At 61.5% G+C, this 14,650-nt stretch overlaps 1 protein-coding gene and 1 long non-coding RNA gene across 17 annotated transcripts in view; one reads left to right on the top strand and one right to left on the bottom strand.

Moving 5' to 3' along the window:
- ANKRD11 (ankyrin repeat domain containing 11) overlaps positions 1-14,650 on the bottom strand; it is a 164,436-nt gene that overhangs the window by 13,352 nt on the left and 136,434 nt on the right. For 14 of the 16 annotated variants that reach the window (XM_082369566.1, XM_082369561.1, XM_082369553.1 and 11 more), the window contains 5 exons: positions 11,886-12,024; positions 4,139-4,309; positions 3,822-4,025; positions 2,995-3,137; positions 284-431 (listed from right to left, as the gene is read on the bottom strand). In XM_082369566.1, coding sequence (XP_082225692.1) covers positions 284-431; positions 2,995-3,137; positions 3,822-4,025; positions 4,139-4,309; positions 11,886-12,024 — 805 coding nt within the window. Of the gene's footprint in view, positions 1-283; positions 432-2,994; positions 3,138-3,821; positions 4,026-4,138; positions 4,310-4,736; positions 4,834-11,885; positions 12,025-14,650 lie in introns of all 16 variants that reach the window. The other 2 variants (XM_082369556.1, XM_082369557.1) reach the window with 1 other exon arrangement.
- LOC309617364 lies at positions 3,040-4,835 on the top strand. Its single transcript, XR_014237953.1, has 3 exons — positions 3,040-3,158; positions 4,298-4,637; positions 4,755-4,835. It is a non-coding gene; the product is annotated as an uncharacterized lncRNA (long non-coding RNA).

The raw sequence follows: 14,650 nt of genomic DNA, 5'->3' as shown, positions 1-14,650 counted from the left end.
TCAGGCAGGGGCTGCGGGCGCCTGGGGAGGGGAGGGCGCCCGCCCAACGGGCACGTCACCTGGCTTAGTTCAGGTTGAGGCCGGCCCTGGGCAGAGGGGCCACAGAGAGGTCTGCACAGACATGGGGCTGGAGGCCCTGCACAGAAGCCCCCCATCCCGGCTGGGGGGGACTCCTTACGGTCCAGAGGCTCCCGTCAGCAGCAGGCATCCAAGCAGGCTGCCGCGAGAGCCCTGCCGACCGTGGGGACGCCACCTGCCCAGCCCGCGCCCCCGCAGCACTGACCGGCCGAGCTCTCCTCGCTGGACGTGTAGGTGCCCTTGCCCAGCAGCAGGTTCACCATGGTCGGGGAGCTGGCCACCTTCAGCGGCGTCTCGCCCTTCCTGTTGCTCTGCTGGGGGTTCCCTCCGTACCGGAGCAGCAGCTTCACCACCTGCGGAGCAGTGAGAGGCCCGTCAGGGACCCAGGGACCCTGGCCACCATGCTGACGCCCAACTGCGGCCCCTTCGCAGGGCCTGAGCACGACCAGGCCAAGGGGTGGAGACCATTCGCGCCGCCTGCGAGGCCTCTCCCACCACAGACCCACCACTCACACAGGCTGCTCCCCTCGTGCCGCCGGGTTCCTGCAACTTGGGGGGAAGGCTTTTATGGGGGCGGGGGGGCGTGTTACACAGTAGAGAAAACAAAGACCAAGCTTGTGCAAGCAGGTTTATTGCATGTTTTCATTTATTGCAGAAAGTAAGATTACCTGTCGCTAATCCGTGCCCAGGACCCACTGAACGCAAGGACAGCAGACCTCACTTTCGTACGCTTCAGATGCCGTGTTGTCTACAGACTAAAGGTCTGTGGCGACCCTGCACCCAGCAAGTCTACTGGCGCCATTCCCCCGACAGCATTTGCTCACTTGGTGTCTCTGTGTCACATTTTGGTAGTTCTCTCAGTATTTCAGACCCTCCAACAGCAAAAAGATCACGACTCCTGGAGCTTCAGGTGACAGTTACATTTTTTAGCAATAATGTATTTCTTTTTTTTTCTTTTTTTTAAGGCCACATGGCGCAGCATGCAGGATCTTAGTTCTCTAACCAGGGATTGAACCCGTGTCCCCTGCAGTGGAAGCGTGGAGTCTTAACCACTGGACCGCCAGAGAAGTCCCGCAATAATGTATTTCTTAACGAAGGAGTGCAAATTGTTTATAGATACTGCTGTTGCACACCTAACGGCAACTGTCCAGGGCAGACAACGTTCCGATGTACCAGGAAACCAAAGAATTCTGTGTGACTCGCTCCATCTCGATCCTCGCTGCACTCGGGTGGCCAGGGCGGAACCCACGGCCTCCCCCAGGTGCCTGGCAAACGGGACGTGTAGGTGCCGCAAACGGGATGGCGGCCTCCACTTCAGCCTGGGCTGCACGCAGCTGCACCTGGGTCTGCATGGCGGGAGCAGGACACCGCTTCCTGGGCAGGAGCTCCCCTGCCCTGTGACAAATCACCACGGTGTTGGACAATCCTGGCGCCACAGTCAGGGCTCTGGTCCTGTGTCCTTGCTGTCTGCCAGCCGAGGAACACCCCAACTGCTTGAGGCCACCACGTTCCCTGGCTACGGCCCTTCCCTCTGAGACCAGCAACGCAGGTGAAGTCCCCTCACGCTGTCCTCCCTCCGGCCGAGAAAGGGTCTCTGCCGTATGCAGCCCTGAAGGCCACCAGCCCGCCCGGAGAGTCCAGGGTCATCTCCCATCTCCTGGCCCTCAGCCTTCTCCTCTCTGCAGAGCCCACACCTGAGGCCACATGTCCATGTCTGACTGCTCCCTAATAACAAGTTTAAAGACAATTAGAAAAGTGGAGATTCAGGCGGCGGCCCTCTCCCTCCCAGCTCCATCACCCACCAGCCAGCCAGCCTCATTTCACCCATACCCCATACCTGCCCACTGTGCCGGGTATCTTTTTTTTTTTTTTTTTTTTTTTTTAATTTTTGGCTGTGTCATGTCTTAGCTGCGGCCTGCGGGACCTTTCATTGCGGTGTGTGGGCTCTTTGTTGTGGTGCGTGGGCTTCTCTCTAGTTGCGGCACGCGGGCTTAGTTGCCCCATGGCATATAGGATCTTAGTTCCTTGACCAGGGATCAAACCTGCATCCCCTGTGTTGGAAGGCGGATTCTTAAGCACTGACCACCAGGGAAGTGTCTGCCTGCCCCGGTTGTTTTTAGCAAATCCCAGATATTTCATAAAGTTTTTCAGCATACTTCTCTAAAATGGCTCTTAACAAACAGTGACAACAAAAACCCCATAATGCCATCATCTTCCCTAAAACGTTAACTGATTCCGGACATCAGCTCTGTAATCAGCGCTCAGGTGTCCCAGGCGTCTCGGCACCCTGAGCCCAGAGCACCTCCCCATCTCTCCCTGCGCCGACGCGTCATTTTCACACTGGCCACACCGCCGGTTCCCTGACACCTGCCTACAGTGACCAGCGGGGCTGCCACGACAGACCAGACACTCAGCAGCCGCCATGTGTCCTCATCCCGCGCGCCATCCCATCTCCGGCCAGGGGCCTCTTGGACAGCGTGGCAATGACCGCGGCCAGACCCTCACCTGCACGTGCGGCTGCTGCGTTGGACCGAAGGGGACGTGCCCCAGGTGCTTGCGGCTCCTGGGCTGCTCACCCCACGTTGTCTGCCCCCGTCCAGGCTGCCGGCTCTGGCAGCAGCACAGGGACGAGGACAGACAGAGCACCCCTTCCCCTGGGTATGGCCACTCACCTCCTAATGGCCGACCACACCTGAGTGGCCAGAGCAAGGGCCCTGACACACAAGCCACAGACGGCGCCAGAGGCCATCCAGGTGCTGACCCAGGATGAGAAAGCTGGGCTGGGGGGAGGTGGGGCCTGTCAAAGACTCACTTCCTGGTCACCCCGCAAACAGGAAGGACAGAGAAACAGGCGGCTATGGACCCGTGCACAGTCTGACGGCAGGCCTGCCATGGGGTCCGCGGGGAGGCGCCCACCTTGTAGTGCCCATTGTTGGCGGCGTCGTGCAAGGGCGTGTCGTCATCCAGGCCCTTGGTGTTCACCTCCGCGCCGGCGGCCAGCAGCTGCTTCGCGACGTCGTAGTAGCCCCGGTTACAGGCCTCGTGCAGTGCGGTCCAGCCTGGAAACAGACACTCAGCACGTACGTGACTTAACCCTCGGGAAGGTCACCCCCGCCTCTGGGCGGCACTCAGGAAGCGCTAAGGACAGGACAGAGGCCTGGTGGGCACCCAGCCTAGAAGTGCCAAGTGGTCTTTACTTGGGCGCCTCTGGGTTGCTCGTGACCTCTAGTGGTTAACCCTACAGACTAAGAAGCTGCGAGGGTGACGTGGCCCACCGAGCTGACAAGGGTACAGGATCGATGAACACAGGGTCACAAGGGGCAGCCTCAGCCCGAGTCACCTGTCAACACACAGGGAGGATGTGCCCCGTCTGCAGCCAGGGAAGCAGGCAGAGCGCGGCCACGGCCGCGGGTCTGGAAGGGCCTCCGTGAGCACGCGCTGAGGCCTCGCGGGGAGCGGCTGCACACGTCGGCACGCACACGGAGCTGCCCCGTGGACAGATCCCAGGGCTTTGGAAAAATGCAACTTAGGAAAATTGCTTTTTTTTTTTTTTTTTTTTAAAAAGAGATGCTAAACTAGGTTTGGGTCCAACACCCAGGGCCGTGGGAAAACCTAGGATTCCACACGGGAAGGCCTCCTGGTCTCACATACGCTCTTCTCTCAGTGCACAGCTCTGGACACACAGAGCAGATCATCCCATGTAAGAGGGGGTCTGCCCCGCGGCCCTCCCTCCGAGCTCTCACCTGCGAAGTCCTTGACGTTGACGTCCGCCCCCTCGCTGATGAGCTCCTTGATACGCCGGGCGTCCCCCCGGATGGCCGCCCGGTGTAGGCGGGTCTCTCCACGCTCATTTCTCTTGTTCACTTTATCTTTGGTTTTTGAGGCAGAATTGGGCGTCCCCTTCTGACACACTGTCGACTGGGAGGGGTGCTTTGGTGTCGTGTCCACTGCAGGCCGAGGAGAGGATGGGCGGAGGTTACCGGGAGGGGCCTGCGGGGCTGGGCCACCGTCCCGGAGGAGGGCCTCCCGGGCCCCAGGACCACCCGCCCCCAGGGCTCACCTGGGCTGTTCGCAGACTCCTCGGCCGTCATCTGCATGAGGAGAGCCACCTGCTGGCGCTCCGAGAGCGGGTAGCCGGCGCGGATCCCGGACAGCCCCATGCCGAACAGCAGCCCGGCCTTGCGGGTGACAGGCTCCTTCTTAATCCTCTTCCGCTCAGGACCCTGCTTCTCTGTGAGGCGTGGAGGAGAGAGGGGAGACTTCATGCCACGGAGCCCTCTGACTGCGGAGCCTCAGCTGGCAGCACGGGGGCCCCCGCCTCACAGCCTGCGGGGGAGGGGAGGGGCAGCCGGCAGCGCGCACGCCGCCCGTCATCACCTCTTCCGGCAGCAGCTGTGCTGGGGACACGATTCCGACACCTCGTCACCCGCCGCTGAAGCCAAGCCTGGCCCCCACCGACCGTCCACTGCTCCAGGCGCCTCCCCAGACCGTGCCCTGCGCGCCAGGCGGCTCACGCAGGACGGGCCTCGGTCTAGCAACTCCTAGCGTCTGTGATCCAGGTCCTCCGCCCCACCCCGCCTCCAAAGAGTTCAGATGGAAAATGCAAACACAGCTTAGAGACCCGCGGAGAGGTCAAGGCTGACTGGGCGGTACTGTACCTTTCTTCTTGCTTCTAGGAGCCTCCATCTCATGCCATGGCGCTTCGAGGAGCGAACCAGCCTTGCAGTACCACGGCGTGGACTGAGCTGGAGGCATCTAAAGGCATCAACACAGAGCACTAACGAGATACGGGGCCAGCCCGGCGCCCCCTCACGACAAGCATACTGTGCTCCTCTGGCCCCTCACCTAACACCCTGCCGGCCTCAGGCAGAAACACTGCGCCGTTTCTTTCACAGGGGCGGGGAGGACGAAGAGAAAAGACACCCCCGACTCCACGGATCAGGAGTCAGAAGCTCACTTTGCTCCACACTCACCCTCCTACTCACAGGAACCGGGGCTCCGTCGAGTCCCAGACCCTCCCCTGCGGCCCTGTCGTTCTGGGGAGCCCGGGGACGGGGGGCCTAGGTCACAGGTGCGGACCACGGGGAGGGAAGCTGGGTCGCCATGGGGCCCGGGTCTCTGAGGGGCTCTCCCTGCTCTCCGTGTCCCAGGGCTGGGGCGACCTCTCCACTCCCAGAAGTACAACCCTGGGCTGCTCTCCACCTCAGGCCCCACAAGCGTGTCACGCTTTCCATTTTCTTACAAAGAGTTTTCTGTAAACTGTTATTTCCTTAAAAAGTACCTTAAACTGCCTTTTTAAAAACTAAAGTTGTGATCTGCTGACAATGCTGATCTGTGCATCTTAGGTGATAACCCCCAAGCACCACAGGCCACCCCACCAGCAACAACTGGTTTTTAACCAATGCACAAGGCATACGCCCAAGCAAGGAGGAAATTCAGAAAGGACGCTCCTCAGGGGTGACCAAGGACCCCGCTCGCCTTCTCCCCCGCCCCGAATTCCCCCACGACCCGGCAAAAGCAGTGAGGAAAGGGCGGCACATGGCCCCCGGGGCCCGGCCCTTTAAGGAGGCCTCTGCACAGGGCACAGCTGGCACAGCTGGCACCCAGCAGCTTCAAGGAGCCCCGAGAAACGAAGCCACGCTGGGGCAGCGGCCGGACCCGGGCAGGGGCCTGGCTCAGAAGCACTCCCACGGAGTGCCACACGGACGGGTCTGGGCATCGGGGCAGGGGGAGGCCGTGTGGCCCTGCCTGTGCCCTGTGACCTGGGCCCTGCTCTGCCCAACCTCCCGGGAAGCACAGCCTGGCCTCAGACAATTGGGGCGTCTGGCCTCTCAGGGGCTCCCCGCTCCCCCCTGCCCAGGGGCGGTGGAGACACGAAGCCCCCAGAGAAGAGGACGGAAGCAGAACCTCAGCGAAGCGCGTCACCCCGCGGCCCCCCGCCGGGCTGTGGGTGGCATCTGCGGAGTACACTGGGTCACCTCAGGGGTGGAAGCAAGCAGACCAGCCCCCCTCTCCGCGGCGCACGGGTCTTCAGGACAGATGCACCCGTGATTTAAGACGCCAGAGGAACCCGGCAGAAAGGCCACAGCCACCTCTGTCTTCAAGTGACCGTGCAGGCAGTGGACGCCCAGGGCCAGGGAGGTGCCTCGAGGGCCTTGCCTGCGCTGCTGTTGAGTGGCAGCGAAGAATCAACTTCTGCCCAGAGACTCTGATGCCAGCTGCAGAGCTGGGCCCTGTGGCACCGGCCTGTGGTCTCAGGAAGGGGCTGGGAGAGCTGTAAGGCTGAGGCAACCCCAGCACGAGTCCACACCTGCCCAAGGGCCCTGCTCACCCCACACGTGGAGGAGAACAGACTAACCCTCTGGTCTCCCCAGGCTTAACACAGGAAAAAACCCCAAATGTAATCCCATCTCCTGAGACGCCAATTTCTCGGTGGTGGAGTGTACTTTTCCACAGGTGCCACGGCTGCCGGGATCTGGAGAGCCCACGTCTGGCCGGGCTGGGAGTCTCGGGTGGAGCGGGCGCCCACGGAACCCCGGCCACAGAGGAGCGGAGGCCGGGGCGCTGGTGCTGCAGAAGGGTCCTCCTGCCCAGCCACTGCGTCCTGTCGGCAAGGGCCAACCCGGGGGTCAACCCAGGTGAGACCTGCAGAGCCTCCTTCCTGCCCTGCCCTGGGGTGGGCGACGGCCCCACCTGCCAGTGCAGGGACGGGGACGCGGCAGAGGAGGTGCCCGGGCCACGGCCCAGCTCCCTCAGCGCTCTGCGAAGGTTTTGCTTCTCACATCCAACCGGAAGAGAACAGAAGTTACACGAAGCCCAGGCGGCGTGCGTCAAGTTGTAGACTGGAAAACTGGCAGGTCCGTGTGAGTGGCGAGCGAGGCCAAAGGGTGCTGTGGAGGCACAGGGGCTGGAGCTCACCCTGCCCCCTCGTTCCCCGGGGACGCCAGCGGTGCCGTCTTCCCAGGGTAATGGGGGGAAGGCAGTCTCATGAGCCTGGACAGTCCCCTCACCGTGAGGAAAGCAACGCACAGCCGTGTGACTCGGCCTGTATGTCCACGGCGCCTTGATTCTCACGCTCGGTCACCTCGCTGGTCCTCTGTGAAATCGGGGCCATGTTTATCCTCTCTTTCTGGGACACGGTCACCCAGCTAGCAGATGCAAGGGTCCCCAGCCCCCCAGGCCATCCCTGGGTTTCCCCCTAAATGCTGTTCCTGTTGCCCCCGGAACACACCTCTGCTCTCCTCCCACAGCCCCCGTGGCCTCTTCTGGGGCTGGGCCTGCGGAGGGCGCAGCCCTGAGGGCCTCTGTTTCAGGACCCAGCATCCAGAGTCCACTCCTCCTGGGGAGTTTCACTCCCCAGCAAAACTGACAGCGTCCAGTGGAGAACTTCCCCGAGTCACGGCGAATCCTGGCAGCAAAGACACAGAGTGAGCTTCTGGGAGGTCTCCTCTGGCTTCCGGGGACGTGGTCTGCAGACACCCTCCGGCCGCCTTCCGCGGCCCCTCGGGCAGTCCCGTGGTCCCACACGACGCTCCGCGTGGAGCCCGCACCCTGCGCAGACACCGGCGGCCCCGTGTGCTCCTGCTGGACCCTGGCTGGCAGCTCTCCTGCTTCCTCTGTGCCTCAGTCAAGGCGGCGTCTTTAGTTTCAGCAGCGTCCAGCTCACTCATCCTGCTCATGGCGGACCCGGTAAGCGCTAGAACCGTCCCCTGAATGCTTCGTTTCAGCAATCATTTCTGCTGCCTTGTGCTCTGTTTTACATTGTGAAAACTCTGCCTGATCTTCTGGACGCTGTTCTGTGTCTGCTCAGGTGTCTTCCTCCTGCCGTGGCCATCTCTAGGTCCAATCCTCGTCTCCGCTCTGGGCCCTAGGAAGGCGCACAGAGGCCCAGGGAGGGCCAGCCCCATGGGGGCAGGACGGCGTCTTCCAGCCGGAGGTGTCGGCGGGCACGGCTGCCCTCAGCCCGTCCACTGCCACCAGAAGCCCCGTGGCTGACAGCCAGGGCATACCACGTGGCCGAAAGTGGGAAATCTATGACTCTCCTCAGATGTCACCATCGTCAGGGCTCCGCCCTGTGGGGGGGAGGGGGCGGAGGAGGTCCTCTGTCTCCCATGAAGTTGCAGGGCTCGGCCCACGGCAGGCTGACGGGAGGTGGGTGGTCGGCACCGGGACCTGTTGTCCCGAGAGCGTCCTGTCCCTCGGCCTCAGAGCACACCTTCCACACCACACAGGGCCTGACCTGCACGATCAGTCACAAACACATGCTTCTGACCAAGAAACTGGCCCAGGCACAGTCCACATGTGACAGACACCCCGTCAGGTGACGGGCTGCACGGGGTCCTCCCGCATTACACTCCGACCCTCCAAGCGCCACTGGACCCACACAGGCACCATCGTTCAGGCTGTGGTGACAATCGGCTTTCCTTCCGGTTTCCTGCTCTATGTCTCCTCCTTTTCCTTTTTAAAAAAATTTCCGGCGTTGATCATTTAAAGAAAGAGCGGTCTGTGTGGCCTTCAGCAAGTCCCCGGCCTGAGAGGGACAGGCTGGACCCCCCCCCCCCCCCCGTCTCACTCCCCCCGCAGTGGCTGCTCCAGCTCCAGGTAAGGGCGACCACAGAGCCGCCCCACAGGTGACCATGATCAGGAGGCCAGAATCTACGGAGGTGAGGTTGGCATAAAGGGCCTGGACAACAGGGGTTCCCAACCACTGACCCCAACTTTCACTACAGCAGTAAATCAGAACCAGTAAATCGTAATCCAGACCGCCAGCAACGCACCAACAGCGTCATCCATCCCGCCGCTCCCAGCCTGCCTGGGGGCCTCCGACCACCCCTCCAGCTCCCCACACCCAAACCCGGGAGTTCATCGGGTGGAGCGGCCACCCTGACCCAGACCGGAGAGAAGTGGGCCCAGCTACGCCCTCTCGACTTGGCCTGGGGTGGAGGTGGCCAGCGTCCTACACCAGTCCTGCCCGCTCTGGGGTCCCGAGAGCTCCAGGGTCACGGTGTGGGTGGCATGTGCCCTCCCAACCAGCGACTCACAGCGTGTCACGCCTGGCAGGCGGCCAAGCCCCTGCATGGTCAGCCACGTGGCCTCCGGCACTTGGCAGGGGGCGTGCTCAGAGCCCAGCGCCAGTGAGTCCCTGCACACAGGGCAGCCTTGAGCAGGAGTCCCGACAGGCCCTGCCCACCAGGGGAGCTGCGTGCCCACCGCCTCCGTCCCCAGATCCCAGCCCTGACGGGTGAGCTGCTCACACACCCTCCCTGCAGAGCCAGCCCGAAGGAGAAGCAAAGAAACGCTGGGAGCTGACAACAGGCCCCTCTCTGAAGGGCCCTGGGGGCTCCAGGTGGGAGGCGGGAGCACTGCTGCCAGGCTGACAAGAAGCCCGCAAGGCTCCATCCACACAGGCCTCAGCAGCGGGTGTGTGTACATGTATGCTGCGGGGAAATCAAACACGTAAGAAGCAGACAGCAAAGTATAATTTGAAGCAGGTCCCGGTCCCACCAAGACTGGCACCGGGCAGGAGGGCCCCCTCTCCCTGCCTGCAGGCGCCTGCCCGCTGGCGGCCCGAGCTCCAGGGAGGACGCCCCAGCCCTGACTAAGCGCTGCAGGCCTCCTGGGGACCAGCAAACAGGAGGATGCTCCCAGGGAGCCTGGGGGTCTCCGGGGGATGCTCATCAGCCTCCCCGTCTCAGGGAGCACAGCCGGAGAAACTCGCTATTGGCCACTTGGAACCGTCGCCTGAGCGCCAGGCTGCATCTTCCCAGCAGGGGGCACTGGAGGAACACGGCAGGAGCCAGCAGGCAGGGAGGGGACGTGGGAACACGGGGACCTTCAGCCTCCCCAGCTCGGCGCTAACCAGAGTTGGCACTTCTGTACAAGAGGCTCCCCATCTGCCCTGGGGCGGGCGGGCAGGCAGGCGGCACCTGGTGCAAGCGCGGATTCTCGGGGGAAGAGCTTCACTCCGCCCGGCCAGGCAGCCGCTCACCAGGAAGGGCAGGGAGGGGTCAGTGACCAGGGCTGTAGGCGAGGTGCCCAGTCCTGGCCCGAAAGATGAGACGCTCCCAGTTACTGGAGACCAGTTCTGCCACATGACCAAAGCAGATGTACAAGAAAGCTGCACGGTCGGCCCCTGAACCCCGGGGGGGCGGGGGGGATGGGCAGGACACAGTCCCCCAGTCGAAGGCCCCTCCTCCTCCCACACTGTGTACTGAAAAAACCGCACATAAGCGGACCCATGCAGCTCACACCCGTGCTGTTCAAGGGTCAATGGTACAGTAAAACTGGCCCCCAAAGAGATAAACAATAAACAGTGAAAGGACAAATGCTGTACTTTACATGTATTTAGACTTTGTCCCTGCCTGGAAAATCCCACTTGCAAAACGTTCTTCAGTTTCCCACCTGCCTGGAGCCTCGTGCTGAGGTGCCAACCGTCCCCCAGGCCTGCTGGAGGTCGCCTTCACGGCCAGCACACCGCAGAGACCCCAGAGGACGCCCCGCCCGCCTGTGCTCAGGCAGCAGTCCTCCCGGGAGCGGGCAGGAACATCTCGGAGGAGGACACGGACCTGCAGACCCCCAACATCCTGGAAGCCGGCAACCAAACAGCGATGCCACGCCCTCCTGTACCAGAACTGGCTCGGGCACCCAAGCCTGAGTTTGGCCTGTCTCTTCTGCACCCAGAGCCTGAGGCACAGGGTCCCTGGGAGGACTCCCACCTCCTCTGCCCTCCTCCCCGGCCCACCCCCTCCCCTTGCGAAGGACCCCGCCGAGGTTGAGCTGCCTGTCCCGGACCCCAGCCACACCCAGCCGGCACCACCAACCCCCCCAACCTGCTTCACCAGCCTGCAGCTACCCCAGGTCTCTGCTCAGTGGCTGCGGGCCCGGGGGGCGCCCGCCTGGGGGGCGCCCCCTGCAGGAGGCGTTGTGAGTGAAGACGTTCATTCCAGGCTGTTCCTCTGCCATTTCTCCCCGTTCTCTCACATTTATCTCATTTCTGTACCTGCCATTTTCCTGAGACTGGACACAAACCCTCACGTGCAGCAAAGCCCCCCTGCCCTCCTCCCGGTCCTGGCAGGACCTCTGCTCCTTCCCCCGTGGCTGCATACCGGGGGACCCAGGCCCCCCTCGCGGCTCTGCAGATCCACCCCGCACCTGCCCCTGGCTCAGGGGGTCTGCAGTCAGATGACCAACAGGCGGGGAAGGCCCAGGACACCAGGACCAAGAGGAGGAGTGTGAGCCGGCTGGCAAAGGGGCCAGGTTCTTGCCTGGACCCAGCACGTGTCCCTGCAAGCAGCTCAGATGGAACCAACCTGAAAGTGCGCGCACCACACGGAGGTAACTGGCAGGCCTGCAGCGCGCGCACGCGCAGGGAGACTGCATGGTTCCTGCCCATTTTCACAGCTCCCTTTGGCCTCTATTTCAAACAACTGGGTTTAATTTACGTGCTGCTGTAGCCCTGAGGGGAAACATGTTTATCCTCCCATGTAAAGCTCTCCAGAGGCTCTCCTTGAGGGAGAGGAGCCCGTGGTCACACGCACGGGAGGCCCCGGGCAGGCTGGGGCTGGGGGAACGTGGCTTCTTGGCGCACTGGCGGGAATTCTCTGCCTGGGAACCTGCCCTGTCAGCTCTGAAGCACCCCTCCCGGGCCTGTGCGGCGGGACGAGGGCGCCAGGGGCGGCAGGGGTACCTGTGTCCGAGTCCTGGGAATTCTCTGCCTGGGGATCTGCCCTGTCAGCTCCGAGTCCCCCCTCCCGGGCCTGTGCGGCGGGACGGGGGCGGCGGGGGCGGGACGGGGGCGCCGGGGGTACCTGTGTCCGAGTCCTTCTGCTCTCCATGGGCGCCCACAGTGAAGGGCAGCTTCCGCTTGGTCGCTCGCTCTCTCACCTCCTTCCCGCCATCACTGCGGTCCAGCTTCGGGGTCTTGGTTAGAGAAACTTTATCTTTATCCTGGGAAAGAGAGTGACGCTTTCAGACGTTGGCCCTAAGTTAGATTCTCAAAGTCCTCAGGTCTACCAGGACTTCACGTGCCAGGAAAGCAAGTCTCTTATTTGGGCGATGGACACCCCTCCTGCCCACCAGGCTCAGAGGCACCCACGGCCCTGCCACCTCACTGCCTCCTTCCTCGTGTTCCCAGAGACGGACTCAGTAACGGGGAAGGCGCACCTTCAGAGGGGCCTGCTGACAGACGGAGCCCGCCCTCCACTGGAAACTCTCCCCGTGACCGTGGACGAAGGGGCCCGGCCTCCCACCCAACGGGAGTATGTCTGCCCTGAGACGCTGGCTCCCCTCCAGCGTGCCGTCCTTCGCCTGCCCTGTGCCTGAGCCACCTCTGGCCACCACAGGCCTGTGACACTGCGGGGCCGTCTTTGGGACGGATACTGCAGCCGCAGCAGCCCCGGAGCAGAGCCAGTGCAGGCGGCCCAGCCCAGAGCAGGAGCTGGCTGGAGGGCGGCCGGGTGTGGCCATCGCTCCCGGCCCTGCTGACCTGTAAGGACCCAGGAGCCCGAATTCCAGCCTCAACCTGGGAGGTCCAGCCGGGCGTCTGCCTCGCCTGTCACCGTCTGCAGAACCGGGGGAAGCGCCACCTTGGGGGGGTGGGGGGCTCGGGATGTGACACGCCCCGCCCGGAAAGGGCAGCACGCAGAGCCCTGAGGGCGGGGGCCGCTCAGCGGAGCCTCTCAGGCTACCCAGCGCCCCGGCTCGTCTGCCCGCAGCGCACCGCACGGGCCAGCCAATTTGCGTTGCTGACATGGAGGACGGCACCGCTACCGCCAGGCGGCTCCTTCTCCAGCGGCAGGCTTTCCTTCTGGAATCCACCCCGGGGAGGCGGAGGCAAACACACGGCCCTCACAGCAGCCCTCATGGCACTGGGGCGTCGGGTGCTCCTGGGAGGGGACGCTCAGCCCTGAGCGGCGCGAGTCCTGTCTCCCAGGGCCCTGAGAGTCCTCCGCTTGACTGCCACGCCGTGCCCTCCAGTCTCAGCAGGCAACGAGACACCCTTGGGTGACCAGGGGGACTCTGCCACAACACACTGCCAGCTCCGAGGGCACCTGGAGCGCGAAGAGGGACCAGCAGGCAGAGCCCGAGCCTCGGCGGAGCCGGTGCCAGGGGCGCCAGGACACAGGCCCGCTTGTCACCACCTGCACGTACCTCCCCCCACCGCCGCCCCTGCCCGGAGAACAGCACCCACCAGTGAAAGCCCCAAACTGTAATAAGCAACTTGCCACCAAGAAAACTCCTGGCCCAGTTGGTTAATCTGATCGACAGACACAAAAAAAGATAACACAAATCACAATAACAACGTATTCAGAAATGCAAGAAATTAAAAAATCAATGTAATTCACCACGCTAAGAAAATAAAGGACGGGAACTTCCCTGGTGGTCCAGTGGCTAAGACTCCACACTCCCGATGCAGGGGGCCCAGGTTCGATCCTTGGTCAGGGAACTAGATCCCACATGCCGCAACTAAGAGTTCGCACGCCGCAACTAAAGATCCCGCATGCTGCAACTAAGAGATGGTGCAGCCAAATAAGTAAATATTTTAAAAATGCTTTAAAAAAAAAAAGGATGGAAAATTATGATCATCTCCACAGCTGCAGAAAAGGCCTGAGGTCCTGAGACCAACTCCCAGCACACTGTGGGGAGGGACGTCCCCCACCTGACACAAGTTTGGTGCAGAAGATGGGGTGCCGCCCCCGAGAGGGGGTTCAAGTCAGGAATGCTTATACTCACCACATCTACTGAAAAACTAAACCTTTTTTTTAATGAGCAAAAGATCTGAACACGCACTTGTCAGAAGAAAATATCCATACAGCCAGTTAACGTTTGGAAAGGTGTTCGGCGTTGGGAAAACGCAAATTAAAACCAGGAGGCAACACCAGTACTCCCACAAGAATGGCTGACTGGACCGGCAGAGCAGTGGGCCTCGGACGCTGCTTGGGGCCACTCAGAGTTTCTAACAAAGTCCGGGGAGTAAGTGACGTGCCACACAAACTCACAGTTTTGTTCATAACAGTAAAAGAAAGAAAGAGCAACCGCCTATCAAAAGGCAAATGGGTGCGTCCACTCCAATGCAGCCGTAGACGGAACATTCCACAGCTGTGGGAAGATGCCGGCGGGCTGCGCCCCACCGTGACAACACGCCTCAGGGGGGCGGTCTCCTCCACGGTCAGACTGGGCCAGCCCCGCCCCCCTCTTCTTCCTGAGGGATAACAAGGAGTATTCATCTTACGATGCTGTGATTTTACACAGGAAAAAATCCAGAGGAATTTACAATTAAACTCTTCAGATTAGTAAGTGAATGAGAAGCTCAATCACACAGAAAGTGATTGGTTTCTATATACTATAAACCATTGGGAAATCATGCTGAAATATGACATATTAATATCGAAAGACATTACATACATAGGAATAAATCAAACAAAAGGTGTTCAAGTCCTCTACATAGACAATTACAAACATTACTGAGAGAACAGAAATTAGACTGATAAAAATGGAGGCCCACTTATGGGACACTGTTCAATACTGTTAGCACAGCAAATCTCCCCAAACTCATCTTTACATTCAAAGCAAT

Source organism: Balaenoptera borealis, assembly GCF_965194805.1.
Source record: "Balaenoptera borealis genome assembly, chromosome: 19".
Taxonomy (NCBI): Eukaryota; Metazoa; Chordata; class Mammalia; order Artiodactyla; family Balaenopteridae; genus Balaenoptera; species Balaenoptera borealis.
Note: the sequence above shows the minus strand (reverse complement) of the source record. Positions and strands in the feature narration are given on the sequence as shown.